Below are 17,719 nucleotides of genomic sequence, written 5' to 3' on the forward strand. Positions count from 1 at the left end.
TCAAAAAAAAAAAAAAAAAAAGAAAGAGAAGAGACTCTATCCTTATAATTTAGGATACTGGCCAGGTGTGGTGGTTCACGCCTGTAGTTCCAACACTTTGGGAGGCTGAGGCAGACAGATCACTTGAGCTCAGGAGTTCGAGACCAGCCGAGGCAACACGGTAAAACCCGTCTCTAACAACAACAACAAAAAAAACCTAAAAGAATTTAGGATATTGGCCTGACCTGGAGGGAGAAGCCTACCATTATGTATCATTTCAAATGAGATGCCAAGGGCTGGCTGTCATTACCCACGGTTCACTTTAGGATGGTTCAGCTGATTCTGTAATTGTCTTACAAAACTTTTCTACATGTGTTCTATTCTACAATAAAATGCTGTCAGCAGCTGGGCTTGGTGGCTCATGCCTACAATCCCAGAACTTTGGGAGACTGAGATGGGAGGACTGTTTGAGCCCAGAAGTTCGAGACCAACCTGGACAATATGGTGAAATCCTGTCTCTACAAAAAATACAAAAATTAGCCAGGCATGGTGGTGTGCACCTGGAGTCCCAGCTACTCAGGAGGCTGAGGTGGGAGGATCATTTGAGCCCAGGGGGTTGAGGCTGCAGTGAGACAAGATGTTGCCACTGCACTCCAGCATGGGTGACACAGTGATACCCTATCTCAAAAAAAAAAAAAAAAAAAAAAGGCCGGGAAAGGTGGCTCACAACTGTAATTGTAATCCCAGCACTTTGGGAGACTGAGGCCGGCGGATCACTTGAGGTCAGGAGTTCATGAGCAGCCTCGCCAACATGATAAAACCCCATCTCTACTAAAAATACAAAAATTAGCCAGGCGCGGTGGCTCACGCCTGTAATCCTAGCACTTTGGGAGGCCAAGGCAGGTGAATCACCTGAGGTCAGGAGTTCAAGACCAGCCTGTCCAACATGATGAAACTCCATCTCTACTAAAAATACAAAAAAAAAGTAACCGGGCGTGGTGGCGGATGCCTGTAATCCCAGCTACCTGGGAGGCTGAGGCAAGAGAATCGCTTTAATCTGGGAGGCAGAGGTTGCAGTGAGCTGAGATTGCACCACTGCAATCCAGCCTGGGCAACGAAAGCAAAACTCCGTCTCAAAAAAGAAAAAAAAAATTAGCCAGGCATGGTGGCAGGCGCCTGTAGTTCCAGCTACTCAGGAGGCTGAGGCAGGAGAATCACTTAAACCCGGGAGGCGGAGCTTGCAGTGAGCCAAGATCGCACCACTGCACTCCAGCCTGGGCAACAGAGTGAGATTCCAGCTCAAAAAAAAAGGTATGAACTCATAATTCACATTAAAGGAAAACTGCCAAGTCATCTTCATAGATGCCCCAAACAAGCGGTTTATTCTATCCACCATCCAGCCGTATCCAAAAATCTGAGAAGTATCAGGTGGGAATCTGCATCGCAAAGCGGTGTTCATCCACGGATACACGAATGGCATGAAGCACACTGGTCCCGCCTCAGGTGCCACACCCGCTTCAACCAAAGTCCCTTAACCTGGGCCTGAATACAAACGCAGCTGAGGCTGGGCACGGTGGCTCATGCCTGTAACCCCAGCCCTTTGGGAGGCTGAGGCAGGTGGATCACTTGAGGTCAGGAGTTCAAGACCAGCCTGGCCAACGTGGTGAAAGCCCATTGTTAGGGACAAACTGCCTCAAAAAAGCTTCTTGGCGCGCCCACCCCTCCCCCAGATGCTCTGCAACTCTTCTCTGTGCCCACCCTTCCCTCAAGCCTCTTTACATTTTTTTTTCTTTTTTTGAGACGCAGTCTCGCTCTGTCGCCCAAGCTGGAGTGCAGTGGCCAGATCTCAGCTCACTGCAAGCTCCGCCTCCCGGGTTCACGCCATTCCCCTGCCTCAGCCTCCTGAGTAGCTGGGACTACAGGCGCCGCCACCTCATCCAGCTAATTTTTTGTATTTTTAGTAGAGACGGGGTTTCACCATGGTCTCGATCTCGTGACTTCGTGATCTGCCTGCCTCGGCCTCCCAAAGTGCTGGGATTACAGGCTTGAGCCACCGCGCCCGGCCGCCTCTTTACATTTCTAAGCCCTTATCTGGGCACCAGAGTGAAGCCAGTGAAGCTTCTCACCGCAGTGATCAAGACTCCTCACTGATCAGACCTTGCTGCGATAAGCAAACCCCAATTACAAATCATCCGGACCGCACAGGGGGAGGTCATGGGAAGCATAAACAAACTTGACCTACACCCTCCCCTAATAAATGTCACAAGGTAATATGCGGCAAAATTAACCAGCAAACAACCCCAGGGTCTTTCTCCCCCATAGAAACCCCTCATTTTGTAAGCTCAGGCTTGCCTCCTCTCTCTCTAGTGGAGCAGCCGGTAGGTTCAATAAACTTCCTCGCCTGACCTTGGGTCTCTCTCTCATCCTTTCTCTCGGCTAACCTTATACCCATCTCTACTAAAAATACAAAAATTAGCTGGGCATGGTGGCGCGCCTGTAATCTCAGCTACTCAGGAGACTGAGGCAGGAGAATTGCTTGAACCCAGGAGGTGGAGGTTGCAGTGAGCTGAGATCAAACCACTGCACTCCAGCCTGGGAGACAGAGCGAGACTGTCTCAAAAAAAATAAAATAAAACGCAGCCAAATCACCACTTTCAGTGTTAAAGGACAAAGGGGTGAGTGCTGGATTCTAAAAGACTAATCTAGAAGGTTTTTTTTTTTTTTTTTTTTTTTGAGACGGAGTCTCGCTCTGTCGCCCAGGCTGGAGTGCAGTGGCCGGATCTCAGCTCACTGCAAGCTCCGCCTCCCGGGTTCACACCATTCTCCTGCCTCAGCCTCCCGAGGAGCTGGGACTACAGGCACCCGCCACCTCGCCCGGCTAGTTTTTTTGTATTTTTTAGTAGAGACGGGGTTTCACCGTGTTAGCCAGGATGGTCTTGATCTCCTGACCTCGTGATCCGCCCGTCTCGGCCTCCCAAAGTGCTGGGATATCTAGAAGGTTTTTTATCCCACAACGGGTCCCGTGCAGAAAACAGGTATGAGTTCATGATTATCCTCATGATAAATTGTTTGTCAATCCCCTAACTGGAATTGCCGCTTCTCTGTACTGTGGGTCTCAGCACTGTGGGTCGCGTTTTACAGAATGTGCATCCATCTGATGCGCAGATACTAACAGGAGACGGAGCAGGGTCACACGTTGTCACAAACTCTGCACCCTGCCTAAGTCGGTGCTAGTTTCATGAATGTTTTCAATCCACACCTTCGCCCACCTCACAATAAGGCGTGGGGCTGTGTGTGCGCCTTTCCCCTCGTCCTAATGGAAGAAGCAACGTTTTCCAAGTTTGAGAGTTTTCCACAGCAGCCTTCTCAGGCTAAGCCACAGAATAACACCAGGCAGTGGCAGAAGGCAAAGAACACATCTGAGACACTACTGACTGCCCTCACTAAGGACAAGAAAAAAAGACAAAAAGCATTTATTCTTTATTTTTTTTTTTTTGAGACAGGGTCTAGCTCTGTTACCCAGGCTGGAGTGCAGTGACGCAATCTCAGCTCACTGCAACGTCCGCCTCCTGGGTTCAAGCGATTCTCCTGCCTCAGCCTCCCAAGTAGCTGGGATTACAGGCACGCAACACCACGCCCAGCTAATTTTTGTATTTTTAGTAGAGATGAGGTTTCACCATGTCGGTCAGGGTGGTCTTGAACTTCTGACCTTGTGATCTGCCCACCTCAGCCTCCCAAAGTGCTGGGGTTACAGGTGTGAGCCACCGCACCCGGCTCTTTTTTTTTTTTTTTTTTTTCTGAGACAGGGTCTAGCTCTGTTGCCCAGGCTGGAGTGCAGTGGTGCAGCCTCAAACTCGTGAGCTCAAGTGATTCTGCTCCCTGAGCCTCTCAAGTGGCTGGAACCACAGGTGCGCATCCCCAGTCTCATTATTTTACATTTATTAAAACCTGGGGCTGAAATAGGAACAATACCAGTGCTGAGCCGGACACAGACGAGGCTGTTTGCAGCTGTCAGGTGACAATGTTGAACTGACTTCAGTTCTGTGCTCCTGCAAACCAGCAAAGGTGAACCCCATCCTGCTGTGCTCTGGAATTGGGCACAGCCAGGACCCTCCCTTCCCATATGACTTAGGTAAGATTAATGCAGATGACAAGGCCAGATTCAGACCCTCCGAAGTCCCATTCTTTGTCTCAGAAATGATTCGCTAGGTTAGGAGCAGTGGCTCACGCCTGTAATCCCAGCACTTTGGGAGACTGAGGCGGGCGGATCACGAGGTCAGGAGTTCAAGACCAGCCTGGCCAACACAGTGAAACCCTGTCTCTAATAAAAATACAAACATCGGCCGGGCACGTTAGCTCAGGCCTGTAATCTCAGCACTTTGGGAGGCCAAGGCGGGCAGATCACCTGAGGTCTGGAGCTCAAGACCAGCCTGACCAACATGGAAAAACCCCGTCTCTACTGAAAATACAAAAATTAGCCATACGTGGTGGTCCATGCCTGTAATCCCAGCTACTCAGGAGGCTGAGGCAGGAGAATCGCTTGAACCTGGGAGGCAGAGGTTGCGGTGAGCCGAGATCGGGCCATTGCACTCCAGCCTGGGCAACGAGAGTGAAGCTGTATCTCAAAAAAAAAATAAAAATGCAAAAATACAAAAATTAGCTGGGCATGGTAGCCTACACCTGTAATCCCAGCTGCTTGGGAGGCTGAGGAAGGAGAATATCTTGAGCCCAGGAGGCAGAGGTTGCAATGAGCTGAGATCGCGCCACAGCACTCAGCATGGGCAATAGAGCTAGACTCCATCTCAAAAACAAAACAAAACAGAAAACTGCTTCAAGACCATGTGCTCACGCCTGTAATCCCATCACATTAGCAGGCCGAGGGGAAAGGATCAGTGGAGCCCAGGAGTTCAAGACCAGTCTGGGCAACATATTTTTCTCTACAGGAAAAGAAAAAAATTGACCAGGTCTCACTAGATGGCCCAGGCTGGTCTCAAACTTCTGGTCTCAAGCATCATCCTGGCTCGGCTTCCCAAAGTTCTGGGATGACAGGTGTGAGCCACCACACCTGGCTGTTAAAACATTTTTGTTAAGAATTAGCTGGGTGTAGTGGGGCATGCACAGTCCCAGCTACTCAGGAGGCTGAGGCAGGAGGCCTGCCTGAGTCCAGAAGGTTGAAGCTGCAGTAAGCCATGATCGCACCACTGCATTCCAGCCTGGGCAACAGACTGAGACCTGACTAAAAGAAAGAAAGAAAAGAAAACTTTTTTTTTTTCTTTTGAAACGGAGTCTCGCTCTGTCGCCCAAACTGGAGTGCAGTGGCCAGATCTCTGCTCACTGCAAGCTCCGCCCTTCAGGTTCACGCCATTCTCCTGCCTCAGCCTCCCAAGTAGCTGGGACTACAGGCGCCCGCCACCTCGCCCAGCTAGTTTTTTGTAATTTTAGTAGAGACGGGGTTTCACCAGGTTAACCAGGATGGTCTCGATCTCCTGACCTCGTGATCCGCCCGTCTCGGCCTCCCAAAGTGCTGGGATTACAGGCTTGAGCCACCGCGCCCGGCCGAAAAGAAAAACTTCTTTTAGCAAACTCTTTCTTTTTTTTCAGATGGAGTCTCACTCTGTGGCCCAGGCTGGAGTGCAGTGGTGTGATCACGGCTCACTGCAACCTCCGCCTCCTGGATTCAAGCAATTCTCCCTGCCTCAGCCCGCCAAGCAGCTGGGATTACAGGCGCACACTACCACGCCAGCTAATTTTTGTATTTTTTAGTAGAGATGGGATTTCACCATGTTGGCCAGGCTGGTCTTGAACTCCCGACCTCAGGTGACCCACCCGCCTCAGCCTCCCAAAGTGCTGGGAGTACAGGCATGAGCCACTGCGCCAGGCCTAGCCAATTCTTCAGATGCCTGCATACTTGATGGTCACAGAGCTCTCCCCCTGCAGCTGTCTCCCTGTGCCCATGGCATTAGTCCCCCAGCCCAATCATCAACTGTCCCCATGTCCCTGTTGCTTATACCCCCACCCCACTGCAAGAGAACCCCAAGCCTCTGGCATTACTCCCCTTCCCCTAATCCAAGTAACCCTTCTCCCTATTCCAACAGCCCCTTCTCCCCCTCCCCCAATACCTTGCAATAATCCTTCTTCATAAAAGTTTCCTTACTATGTTTGGGTTGACACAGGCTTAACCACAGCGTCCCGTTTCTTCCCCAAACTTTACTCAGCCTTCTGTCCTGTCCACAGGTCCCTGAACTTTGAGTGGCCGCCCTGAGTCTGAGCAAGCAATAAGTGTGGAGCCCCCCCATTACCTCCCCTGAGCGAGCTGACCACGAGGAGGTACATTTACTGTTAATCCACTTTCTGCTTGTCCCCTAAAAAGTTCCTCCAAACCCTTTCTTGTTTATGAAAGTAAAGCCTTTTCCTGGTTGATTTTGAGAGCAGGCAGGTTTCTGAGGCTGGGGCTTATCCCTATTTTTCTGTCTCCTTCTCTAGCCACGATTTTTTTTTTTGTTTTTGTTTTTTGAGACGGAGTCTCGCTCTGTCGCCAGGTTGGAGTGCAGTGGCCGGATCTCGGCTCACTGCAAGCTCCGCCTCCCGGGTTCACGCCATTCTCCTGCCTCAGCCTCCCGAGTAGCTGGGACTACAGGCGCTGCCACCTCGCCCCGCTAACTTTTGTATTTTTAGTACAGACGGGGTTTCGCCATGTTGGACAGGCTGGTCTGGAACTTCTGACCTCAGGTGATCCACCCGCCTCAGCCTCCCAAAGTGCTGGGATTACAGGCGTGAGCCATCGCGCCCGGCCCAGGATTTTATTTTTGTTTGACAGGCTCCAGGACAGGGCACCACCTCCTCCTTGGCAGACCTTCCCAAACTGACCGCCAAGCCCCTGACGGCCCCTGCCCTCTCTTCAAACTCTCCCCGAGCCCCTGACTGCCTCTGCTGTCCCCCCAAACTGCCCTCAAGCCCCTGACCGCCTCTACTGACCCCCAAAGTGCCCGAGCCCCTGACCGCTTCTGCTGTCCCCTCGAGCTGCCCCCAATCTCCCGACTGCAACTATTGTCCCCTAAACTGCCTTCAAGCCCCTGATCACCTCTGTTCCCCAAAACTGCCCCTTCAAACACATGACGGCCTCTACTGCCCCCCCAAACTGCCCCCGACTTCCTGACCGCTGCTATTGGCCCCCTAATCTGCCCTTGAGCCTGACTCCCCTCTACTGAGCTCCCAAAGTGCCGCCGAGCCCCTGAACAAGTCTGTTCCCGCAAACTGCCCCTCCCCTCCTCCACTCTCCCAAAACTGCCCTTGAGTCCCTGGCCGCCTCTACTGTCCCCGCAAACTGCCCCAGCGCCCCTTAAACCTCTACTGTCCACTTAAACTGCTCCAAGCCCCTGACCACCTCTGCTGTCCCCACAAGCTCCCCCCAAACTCCTGACCTCTACTGTCCCCAGAAACTACCCCTCCAGTCCCTGACCGCCCCTGCTGTCTCCCCAGACTGCCCCCAGCACTACCGGTCGGCCGCTGTGACCGCGTTCCCGGGGCCCAGGCGCTCGTCCTGCGCCGCCCCGCGCGTCCCTCAGCTTCCTCCGGCCGCGAACACGGGCGGACGCCGGTTTCTGCCGCCCCACCTCGCCCTGGGCCCGGGCTCGGCTCGCGCCCCGCACTCACCATGTCCCGCCCGCTCCTGGGCTCTCCGGGGCAAGCGCCCCGCGGTCCAGCGGCCGGCGCTGGTGAGTACCACAGGCCACCTGAGCCGCTCGGGGGTAGGCGGGGAAGCGCACAGGGCAGAGGGGAACTGGGCTTTCCGTCCCCAGGGCCTGATTGGACAGATCTCGGGAAGTCGCGACTCTGATTGGACAATACTGTCAACTCCGCACCCCTGATTGGAGAGTTCCCCAGTCCGTCCCCCTAGCGCCCTTGATTGGTCAGGGCTCCATTTTTTTGGCTTAACGTCTCTGATTGGACAGTTCCCTGGGCCCCGCCCCTGCCTGTCCTGATTGGCTAGTTCTTCCCTGAGTGACGGGCGCGTCGAGAACACGCGTGGCTGACCCTCCAGCCAGGGACACGCGGATCTGGGCGAACTCACTCCAGTCCGGGGAGGGCGCGGCGTCCTCCTCCCTGACTGCGCGGGAACTCCAGACTCAGCTTCCCCTCGGAGCGGCCTCTCGTGGGAGGAGGAGGGGAAGGGCGAGGAGTCCCATGGGGCAGAGTCCTGCCTGGGGACGGGACCCGCGTGTGTGACGTCACCGTGCTGTCCCGCGTGGGCGCGGACGCCTGGGGTCCAGAGACCTGTAGATCCGGAGACCAGGCGCCGAGGCCCCAGGAGGCCGGACCCCACCAGGCGCGCCTTGTGTTCTTTAAAACTCTCCGCCGGGCGCGTTTGCTCACGCCTGTAATCCCAGCACCATGAGAGGCGGAGACAGGCGGATCACTAGAGGTCAGGAGTTCAAGACCAGCTTGACCAACATGGCGAAAACCACTTCTCTACTAAAAATACAAAAATTAGTCGGGAACCGTGGCGGGCGCCTGTAATCCCAGCTACTCGGGAGGCTGAGGCAGAAGAATCGCTTGAACCCAGGAGGCGGAGATTGCAGTGAGCTGAGATCAGGACACTGCACTCCAACCTGGGCAGCAGACTCTATCTCCAAAAAAAAGAAAAGAAAGAAAGAAAGCTCTCAAGTGTACACTTGGCCTTGGGGGAGCGGACACTTTTAGGTCCGAGTTTGAGTGTGTTCCTAGATAATTTTTAGAAACCCTGTCTCTACTAAAAATAAAAAATTAGCCAGGTGTGATGGCACATATCTGTAATCCCAGCTACTCTGGAGGCTGAGGCAGCAGAATGGCTTGAACCCAGGAGGCAGAGGCTGCGGTGAGCCAAGATCAGGACATTGCACTCCAGCCTGGGCGACAAGAGCGAAACTGAGTCTACAAAAAAAAAAAAAAGCCGCCCTCCCACAAATAGAACCAGGGAAGGTCATTAAGAGAGGGTTCTCACATTTATATGCTTAATAACAAAAAAGACTCTACAAAAACCACAGACTTAAACAAAAAATACTTTTACAGAGACACTCACTGGTGTGACCCTTGTTACTGATCTTTGCAGACAAGGATAATTATTTCTGAACAATGATGTAATCCTCACTTTTTTTTTTTTTAATTTTTTTTCCTTTATAAACCTTTGTCCCAGTCTGGGCAACATGGCAAAACCCCATATATACAAAATATACAAAAATAAGCTGGGAATAAAGGAGTGTGCGCCTATGGTCCCAGCGACTTGGTAGGTTGAAGCAGGAGGATCTCTGGAGCCCGCGGCGGTGGAGGCTGCAGTGAGCTGTGATGTCACCATTGTACTCCAGCCTGGGCAACAGAGACCCTGTCTCAAAAAAACAAAAAACCAAAAACAACCTTTGTCTTCCTTTACCTCCCTGAATAAGCACTTAGTTTGCTATGCCGCGCATATTCCCATTGCAATGCACCGTTACCATCGTTTTTACACAGCCTGTTATTTAGACTGACACCGTAAAAACATGAATTATGACAATTATATTCATACATAAAATGGCAAGCGATATAGAGTTTATACTCTCTCAGTAGAGTTTATACTCTCTCAGTAGAGTTTATACTCTCTCAAGCTGGAAGGTCTTTTCGGAGATGAGCAGTTGTGTTTCAGGCTTTAGGTATGGTGGCACAACTGAATAAAAGTATTCAATTTTCACATCCAGTTCAAATTTATTTAAACTTCTATGGTTATTTTCTCAAATGAGTTAAAATAAGAATTCAATTGCCATAGGAACAGTACAGCCTTTTACTTTAAAAAATTCTCTAGGGCCACGCCCGGTGGCTCACACCTATAATCCAAGCACTTTGGGAGGCCAAGGCAGGTGGATCACCTGAGGTCAGGAGTTTGAGACCAGCCTGGCCAACATGGCAAAACCTCATCTCTACTAAAAATACAACAATTAGCCGGGCGTGTGCGCCTGTAATCCCACCTACTCGAGAGGCTGAGGCAGGAGAATCACTTGAGCCCAGGAGGCGGGGATTGCAGTGAGCCGAGATCAGGCCACTGCACTCCAGCCTGGGCGACAGAGACTGCATCTTAAAAAAAAAAAAAGCCATTTGAACAACACGTTTTGTTTCCCCCACTTTACTACTTTTTAAAAGTACTATGGTGGCCGGGCATGAGCCTGTCATCTCAGCATTTTGGGAGGCCGAGGCGGGCGGATCACGAGGTCAGGAGATGGAGACCATCCTGGCTAACACGGTGAAACCCCGTCTCTACTAAAAGTACAAAAAAACAGCCAGGCATGGTGGCAGGCGCCTGTAGTTCCAGCTACTTGGGAGGCTGAGGCAGGAGAACGGCGTCAATCAGGGAGGCGGAGCTTGCAGTGAGCCGAGATCGTGCCACTGCCCTCCAGCCTGGGTGACAGAGCAAGACTCCGTTTCAAAAAAAAAAAAAGTACCATGGTGCACACATTGCATTAGAATTGTTTTTCTGGCTCAATGAAAAAAATAAATCCTCCAGCTCTCTTCATCTTAATAGGTGACTTCCTTACTCCGTACAAATGTGTATAAGATGATAGATGATATAAGTTGATGTAACAAGTTCTCTCTAAATAGCGAGGCAGCGGACTTGTTTCCAATCTTTAGCTACTCAAAGCTTGTCTTATGTAGGGCCACCACGCCTGGCTGATTTTTGTATTTTTTGGTAGAGATGGGGTTTCACAATGTTGGCCAAGTTGGTCTCAAACTCCTGACGTCAAGTTATCTGCTTGCCTCGGCCTTCATCAGTGGGTATTAATGAAGCTTAGGATACTCACGTTGTGTCGAAGATGAGAGGCAAGGAAACCACAAAGAAATTGGAAGTGATAGGAAAAGAATGGAATAAGAGTAACTGTCAGAGAGGAAGTAGTGGGAACAAAAGAGAGGAAAGAAAAACATGCCTATTAGCAGAGTCCCTGAAGAAGGAAACAGTAGTACAGCCTTTCATGTTAAATCATTAAGAAACACACAAATAGGACAGGTGCGGTGGCTCACGCCTGTAATCCTAGCACTTTAGGAGGCCAAGGTGGGCAGATCACCTGAGGTCCGGAGTCGAAGAACAGCCTGACCAACATGGAGAAACTCCCATCTCCAGTAAAAATACAAAAATTAGCTGGGCGTGGTGGCACATGCCTGTAACCCCAGCTACTCGGGAGGCTGAGGCAGGAGGGTCACTTGAACCTGGGAGGTGAAGGTTGTGGTGAGCTGAGATCCTGCCATTGCACTCCAGTCTGGGCAGCAAGAGTGAAACTCCGTCTCAAAAAAAAAAAAAAGAAAGAAAAGAAAAGAAAAAGAAACACATAAATACTATAGTAAATGTAGCAATGTACCTTGCAGAAGATCCAAAGGTTGCTTGTGGAATTTGGCAAGGGAATCTACATTTCCAGAGTTAGTATGCAGTGGTGGAGAGTTGTTGGAAATCTAATGGCAAGTTTTAAAACACAGGAGACAGGTGTGACTTGGTATTTGAGGTGTGTATGCACATTTTCTGTTTTCCTACCAGGCTCTCTTCAGTTATGTGCAATTTCCTCTGTTCACCTAGTGTTTCTTGAGGATGAAACTTAACATAAACAAATATGAAATTCGTGTTATACTCACATTACTCAACATATCAGGTATCCTGTGAAGATAGAGAGCCTGTATTTCCAAATCAATTGTTCTAGCCGACTGACAGCCTGTGTGTACTCACTATCCACATAGAATTATTTCAAAGTCAATTGAGTGGCCGGGCGCTGTGGCTCACGCCTGTAATCCCAGCGCTTTGGGAGGCCAAGGCGGGCAGATCACGAGGTCAGGAAATTGAGACCATCCTGGCTAACACGGTGAAACCCATCTCTACTAAAATACAAAAAAATTAGCCGGGCATGGTGGGCGGGTACCTGTAGTCCTAGCCACTAGGGAGGCTGAGGCAGGAGAATGGCTTGAACCCGGGAGGCGGAGCCTGCAGTGAGTGGAGATGGTGCCACTGCACTCCAGCCTGGGCAACAGAGCAAGACTCCATCGCAAAAAAAAAAAAAAAAAAAANGTTATACTCACATTACTCAACATATCAGGTATCCTGTGAAGATAGAGAGCCTGTATTTCCAAATCAATTGTTCTAGCCGACTGACAGCCTGTGTGTACTCACTATCCACATAGAATTATTTCAAAGTCAATTGAGTGGCCGGGCGCTGTGGCTCACGCCTGTAATCCCAGCGCTTTGGGAGGCCAAGGCGGGCAGATCACGAGGTCAGGAAATTGAGACCATCCTGGCTAACACGGTGAAACCCATCTCTACTAAAAATACAAAAAAATTAGCCGGGCATGGTGGGCGGGTACCTGTAGTCCTAGCCACTAGGGAGGCTGAGGCAGGAGAATGGCTTGAACCCGGGAGGCGGAGCCTGCAGTGAGTGGAGATGGTGCCACTGCACTCCAGCCTGGGCAACAGAGCAAGACTCCATCGCAAAAAAAAAAAAAAAAGTAAATTGAGGACACTGTAACACTCTGCTCTTAAATAGTTCCCAATGCTATTTTAGAGAAAAATCTAATTTTTATATAAAAGTCCACACTTCATATTCACACTTAACATACTTAACAATCCTTCCTTTATACCTAGCCCATAATCATATTTCCTTCAATTATACCCAAACTGTTCTTTATAGCTGGTCCTCCGAAGATCCAACCCCAAACCAGGTATTGCATCTTCTTTTATTTTGTAGTATTAAATGGTCAAGTTGAATTCTTCTGAGATGTATTCTACGAATTTTTGTGTATGTATAGTGTTAAGGGGTGAATCGCGTCCCCACAAATCCATAAGGTGAAGGCCTAACCCACAGTACCTCAGAAGGTATTTGGAGATAGGCCTTTAAAGAGGTAATTAAAATGAGATCATTAAGGTGGGCTCAAATCCAAAATGACTGACATCCTCCAGTGTCCCCCAGGCGTAACACTTCTCCTCCCCTCTTTGATAATCACTGCTTTAGACTCTATTTGGCCTTAGAGTCTTTTCTCCAAAGTCCATCATTTTATCCGCTGTAACCCTGCTGTCTTCATTTAAGGGGTCCAAGACGTTTACAGGAGGGTGATAATGGTGATGATGCGCTGCCAATAATCATCCACACACAGCACTCATTATTTGACAAGTGCTGGTCATGTCATGTACTTTCATTTTACAGATGTGGAAACTGAGGCACTGAGGGGCTTGGCAACTTGCCTAATATCACCCGAGAGCTCATTAAGGCTTGGGGCCACGACTGGAACCCCAGGACGAAGCCCAGCTGAGCAGAAAACCTCTGTGCACAGGATGTAGCGATCAAGATAATAAAAATCAACTCCGGCCGGGCGCGGTGGTTCACGCCTGTAATCCCAGCACTTTGGGAGACCGAGACGGGTGGATCACGAGGTCAAGAGATCGAGACCATCCTGGTTAACACGGTGAAACCCTGTCTCTACTAAAAAAAATACAAAAAAAATTAGCCGGGCGTGGTGGCGGGCGCCTGTAGTCCAAGCTACTCGGGAGGCTGAGGCAGAATGCCGTGAACCCGGGAGGCGGAGTTTGCAGTGAGCCGAGATGGCGTCCCTGCACTCCAGCCTGGGCGACAGAGCGAGACTCCGCCTCAAAAAATAAATAAATAAATGAAAATAAAAATCAACTCCGACTGAGAAAGTATCTGCCTACACATTCATCAGGCTGGGAAGACAGACCCAGATAATATCAGCTGGAAAATTAACAGAAAAAAATATTTCTGCCAAGGACACCTTTTTCTGAGCCATCAATGTCTTCTAGCTCGCTAAATACCATGCCCATTACAATCATACACAGTGATTGACATTTTATCAGTAAGAATGAACTTCCCTTCTCTGCCCGGAGGGTCTGATTTCCTTGGACAGAGAATCGGGCTGCATTTCCAACCCAGGTGCAGGGCTCTGATAAGGGGTTTCCGGGCATAACAATCTACAGCGGTCTTATCTTGTGGTTCCCAAGGAAACAGGACCCAGCTGCACTTCGCAGCCCAGACCCGAGAGTGACCCCTTTAAAGGCTTGCTCTGAGCCAAATGGAAACCACGCTGTATTTACATTACATCTAAACCCCACCCTTCTCTCCAAATCCGATGGGTCCTCAGGCCTAGCGGGTCAAAACGCCCCGCATCCCAAACCAAGACCCCCGAAGCCCAGCGGGGTTCCAATGGCCTCCAGAGCCTCCTCCCTGGGGCGCGGTGCCAGGAATTCGCCATTAAACGAGCCAGCCCTCTGCCCTTTGAACTCCGCTCCCATCCTTTGACCCAAAACCCCCACGCCCCTCCACCGGAGCGCCCTCGCTTGGCCTCTGCCACCAAGAAGATACAGGGCCAGGTCCATCAGTGAAAGGAGGAGAAACCGCTCTCACGTGAGGCGCTGCGGCCAGTAAGAGAGACGGCCGCCCCGGAACCGGAAACTAAGGCATCCATCTGGGACCAGCGGCGGCCGGGAGCGGAAAAGTGGGCTAGTAGTGAGCTTGGGATTGGTGAAGCCTCAAAGGTGGGAGGGACGACCTGCGTCCTCCAATCGCTGGGCAGGAAAAGCTAGTTCCCGCCCTTCGGGTGGTGATTGGCCTTGTTGGCAGATCCGCCCCTCGAGGGAAAGTCTCCGGTCAGAATCGCGCTGTAGGAACGACTTGTATTGGATCCGCCCCGGGGCGTGGCTAAAACTAGACCAAGGTCCCGGGACGAGGCTGGGGGCGTGGTCTTTCGCGCAATCCTCCAACGCTCGATTACCCTGAACAATAAACGCTAAAATAAGTAATAAACGCTCATTTCCTGCAGCCAACACATTCCTCGTGCTAACATACTCCTGTACGAAGATATTCCCATTGTTGGGATTTTTCTTCCTTGAATGTCTCTTATTTCTTCCAGAAATAAGGTCATTTTTATGCATTTGCATCTGGCTTTTCTTATTAATGAGTGTGTTGTGATGTTCCCTTCTGGCCACTAGACGGCCACGTAGCTCACATTTTCAAATTTGCGGATATTTTGTTTTGTTGCTTTGGACATAGGTGTCCAATCTTTTGGCTTTTTGGCCACATTGGAAGAATTATCTTGGGCCACACATAAAATACAGAAACACTAACCATAGCTGATGAGCTAAAACAAAACAAAATAGAAAATAATCTCATAATGCTTTTTTTTTTTGAGACCAAGTCTCACTCTGTCGTCCAGGCTGGAGTGCAGTGGCCAGATCTCAGCTCACTGCAAGCTCCGCCTCCCGGGTTCACGCCATTCTCCTGCTTCAGCCTCCCGAGTAGCTGGAACTACAGGCGCCCGCCAGGTCGCCCGGCTAGTTTTTTGTATTTTAGTAGAGACGGGGTTTCACCATGTTAGCCAGGATGGTCTTGATCTCCTGACCTCGTGATCCGCCCGTCTCGGCCTCCCAAAGTGCCGGGATTACAGGCTTGAGCCACCGCGGCCGGCCAGTAATCTAATAATGTTTTAAGAAAGTTTACAGTAAGCAGTCCTAAAGGATACCAGCAGACCGCCAGGTGGGTTACAAGTTCCTCTTACCCGGTACAGCCCGCCAAAGAGAACAAAAGTCCCTTATTCCTGTTGTAGCTTCCCCAATCTCCAGCCAATCAACATCAAAAAGCCCAAGAAGCTATTAGCTACAAATTCCTGCGTTAAAAGGCGCCAGGGAATTCTTCCAGGTCCCACATGTGCAGCTAGAGTCAAAGTTTAGCTAATAGTAACTTTTCCTCATTTTATTTTATTTTTTTGAGATGGAATCTCACCCTGTTGCCCACGCTGGAGTGCAGTAGAATAATCATGGCTCACTGCAGCCTCCACCTCCTGGGTCCAAGCGATTCTCCTGCCTCAAACTCCCAAGTAGCTGGGACTACCAGCGCCTGCCAACACACCTGGCTAATTTTTGTATTTTTAGTAGAGACGGGTTTCACCATGTTGGCCAGATTGGTCTCGAACACCTGACCTCAGGTGATCTGCCCGCCTCAGCCTCCCAAAGTGTTGGGATTACAGGCATGAGTCACCGCACCCAGTCAACCTTTTCCTCATTTTAATAGTTAAAAAAAACCCCAAGGCTGAGGCAGGAGAATTGCTTGAGCCCAGGAGGCGGAGGTTGCAATGAGCCGAGATCGCACCACTGCACTCCAGCCTGGGTGACAGAGCAAGACTCCATCTCAAACAAAAACAAAAACAAAACCCACCCCTAGGTGGAGATTTTGTACGCTATTGATACATGCGATGTGTGTTACAGCATGCAGATACTGAGTCCAACCGTAGGTCCACCTTTGCACACCTGACCTCACCAGTATTTTCTGACTATGTACGTACAGCCTCCAAAAAAGCAATTTCTCTTAAGCCACTAGCTGCTGCCTCTCCCTGTGAACAGCCTGCTCTGCCTCTCAGAGAGTACTTTCTTTTTGCAATAAATTTCTTTGCTTACTCACACTTTGGACTTGCTCTCAAATTATTTGTGCAGTGAAGCCAAGAACCTGCCCAGCCCACCAGCAACAGTTGTAACTGCCCGACAGGTTCTTCCTGCTCACTGCACAAACAAAATTGATTCGCAAAGACCATGGCATTGCAGTAAAGAGAGTTTAGTTGGCCTGAGGCTGGCTATGCCATGCAGGAAACAGAGTCATTACTCAAACCAAGCTCCCCCAAGGCTCTCTCGCCCAGGTTAGAGTGCAGTGGTGCAATCTCGGCTCATTGCAACCTCCGCCTCCCGAGTTCAAGCGATTCTCCTGCTTCAGCCGCCTGAGTAGCTGTTATTATAGGCGCCCGCCACCACGCCTCGCTAATTTTTGTACTTTTTTTTTTTTTTTTTGAGACGGAGTCTCGCTCTGTCGCCCAGGCTGGAGTGCAGTGGCCAGATCTCAGCTCACTGCAAGCTCCGCCTCCCGGGTTTACGCCATTCTCCTGCCTCAGCCTCCCGAGTAGCTGGGACTACAGGCACCGCCACCTCGCCCGGCTAGTTTTTTGTTTTTTTTTTTTTTTTTTTTTTGTATTTTTTTAGTAGAGACGGGGTTTCACCGTGTTAGCCAGGATGGTCTCGATCTCTTGACCTTGTGATCTGCCTGTCTCAGCCTCCCAAAGTGCTGGGATTACAGGCTTGAGCCACCACGCCCGGCCTAATTTTTGTACTTTTAGTAGAGATAGGGTTTTGCCACGTTGGCCAGGCTGGTCTTGAACTCCTACTTAAAAGGGATCCACCAGCCTCAGCCTCTCAAACTGCTGGGATTACAGGTGTGAGCCACTGCACCCAGGCAGGGGTTTTTCAAAGATAGTTTGGTGGCCAGGAGGCTAGGGTCTGGGTGCTGCTGGCTGGTTGGGGATACAATCATAGGGATACGGAACAGGGCCCTCATGCCCTGAGTCCACTGCTGGGTGGAGGCCACAGGATGGGCTGGGGGGATCCATCTGGTTGTCAGAAATGCAAAAGCCTGGCCGGGTGCAGTGCCTGACGCCTGTAATCCCAGGACTTTGGGAGGCCGAGGCAGATGGATCACTTGAGGCCAGGAGTTCAAGATCAGCCTGGCCAACATGGTGAAACCCCATCTCCACTAAAAATACAAAAAAAATTATCTGGGCATGGTGGTGCACGCCTGTAATTTCCAGCTACTCAGGAGGCTGAGGCAGGAAAATCGCTTCAACCCAGGGGGCAGAGGTTGCAGTGAGCTGAGATCACGCCACCGCACACCAGCCTGGGCAACAAAATAAAACTCCGGCTCAAAAAAAAAAAAAAAAA

General features: G+C 50.5%; 1 protein-coding gene across 3 annotated transcripts in view; it reads right to left on the minus strand.

The window, feature by feature from the left end:
• Window positions 1-7,761, minus strand: part of ZNF77 (zinc finger protein 77) — a 31,999-nt gene extending 24,238 nt beyond the window's left edge. For 2 of the 3 annotated variants that reach the window (XM_017848026.1, XM_017848025.1), the window contains exon 1: window positions 7,633-7,746. In XM_017848026.1, coding sequence (XP_017703515.1) covers window positions 7,633-7,635 — 3 coding nt within the window. In that variant the 5' untranslated portion in view covers window positions 7,636-7,746. Of the gene's footprint in view, window positions 1-7,632 lie in introns of all 3 variants that reach the window. The other variant, XM_017848024.1, reaches the window with a different exon arrangement.
• Between the last annotated feature and the right edge of the window lie 9,958 nt (window positions 7,762-17,719).

This window comes from Rhinopithecus bieti, unplaced genomic scaffold (genome assembly GCF_001698545.2).
Source record: "Rhinopithecus bieti isolate Rb0 unplaced genomic scaffold, ASM169854v2 scaffold_30687, whole genome shotgun sequence".
NCBI lineage: Eukaryota > Metazoa > Chordata > Mammalia > Primates > Cercopithecidae > Rhinopithecus > Rhinopithecus bieti.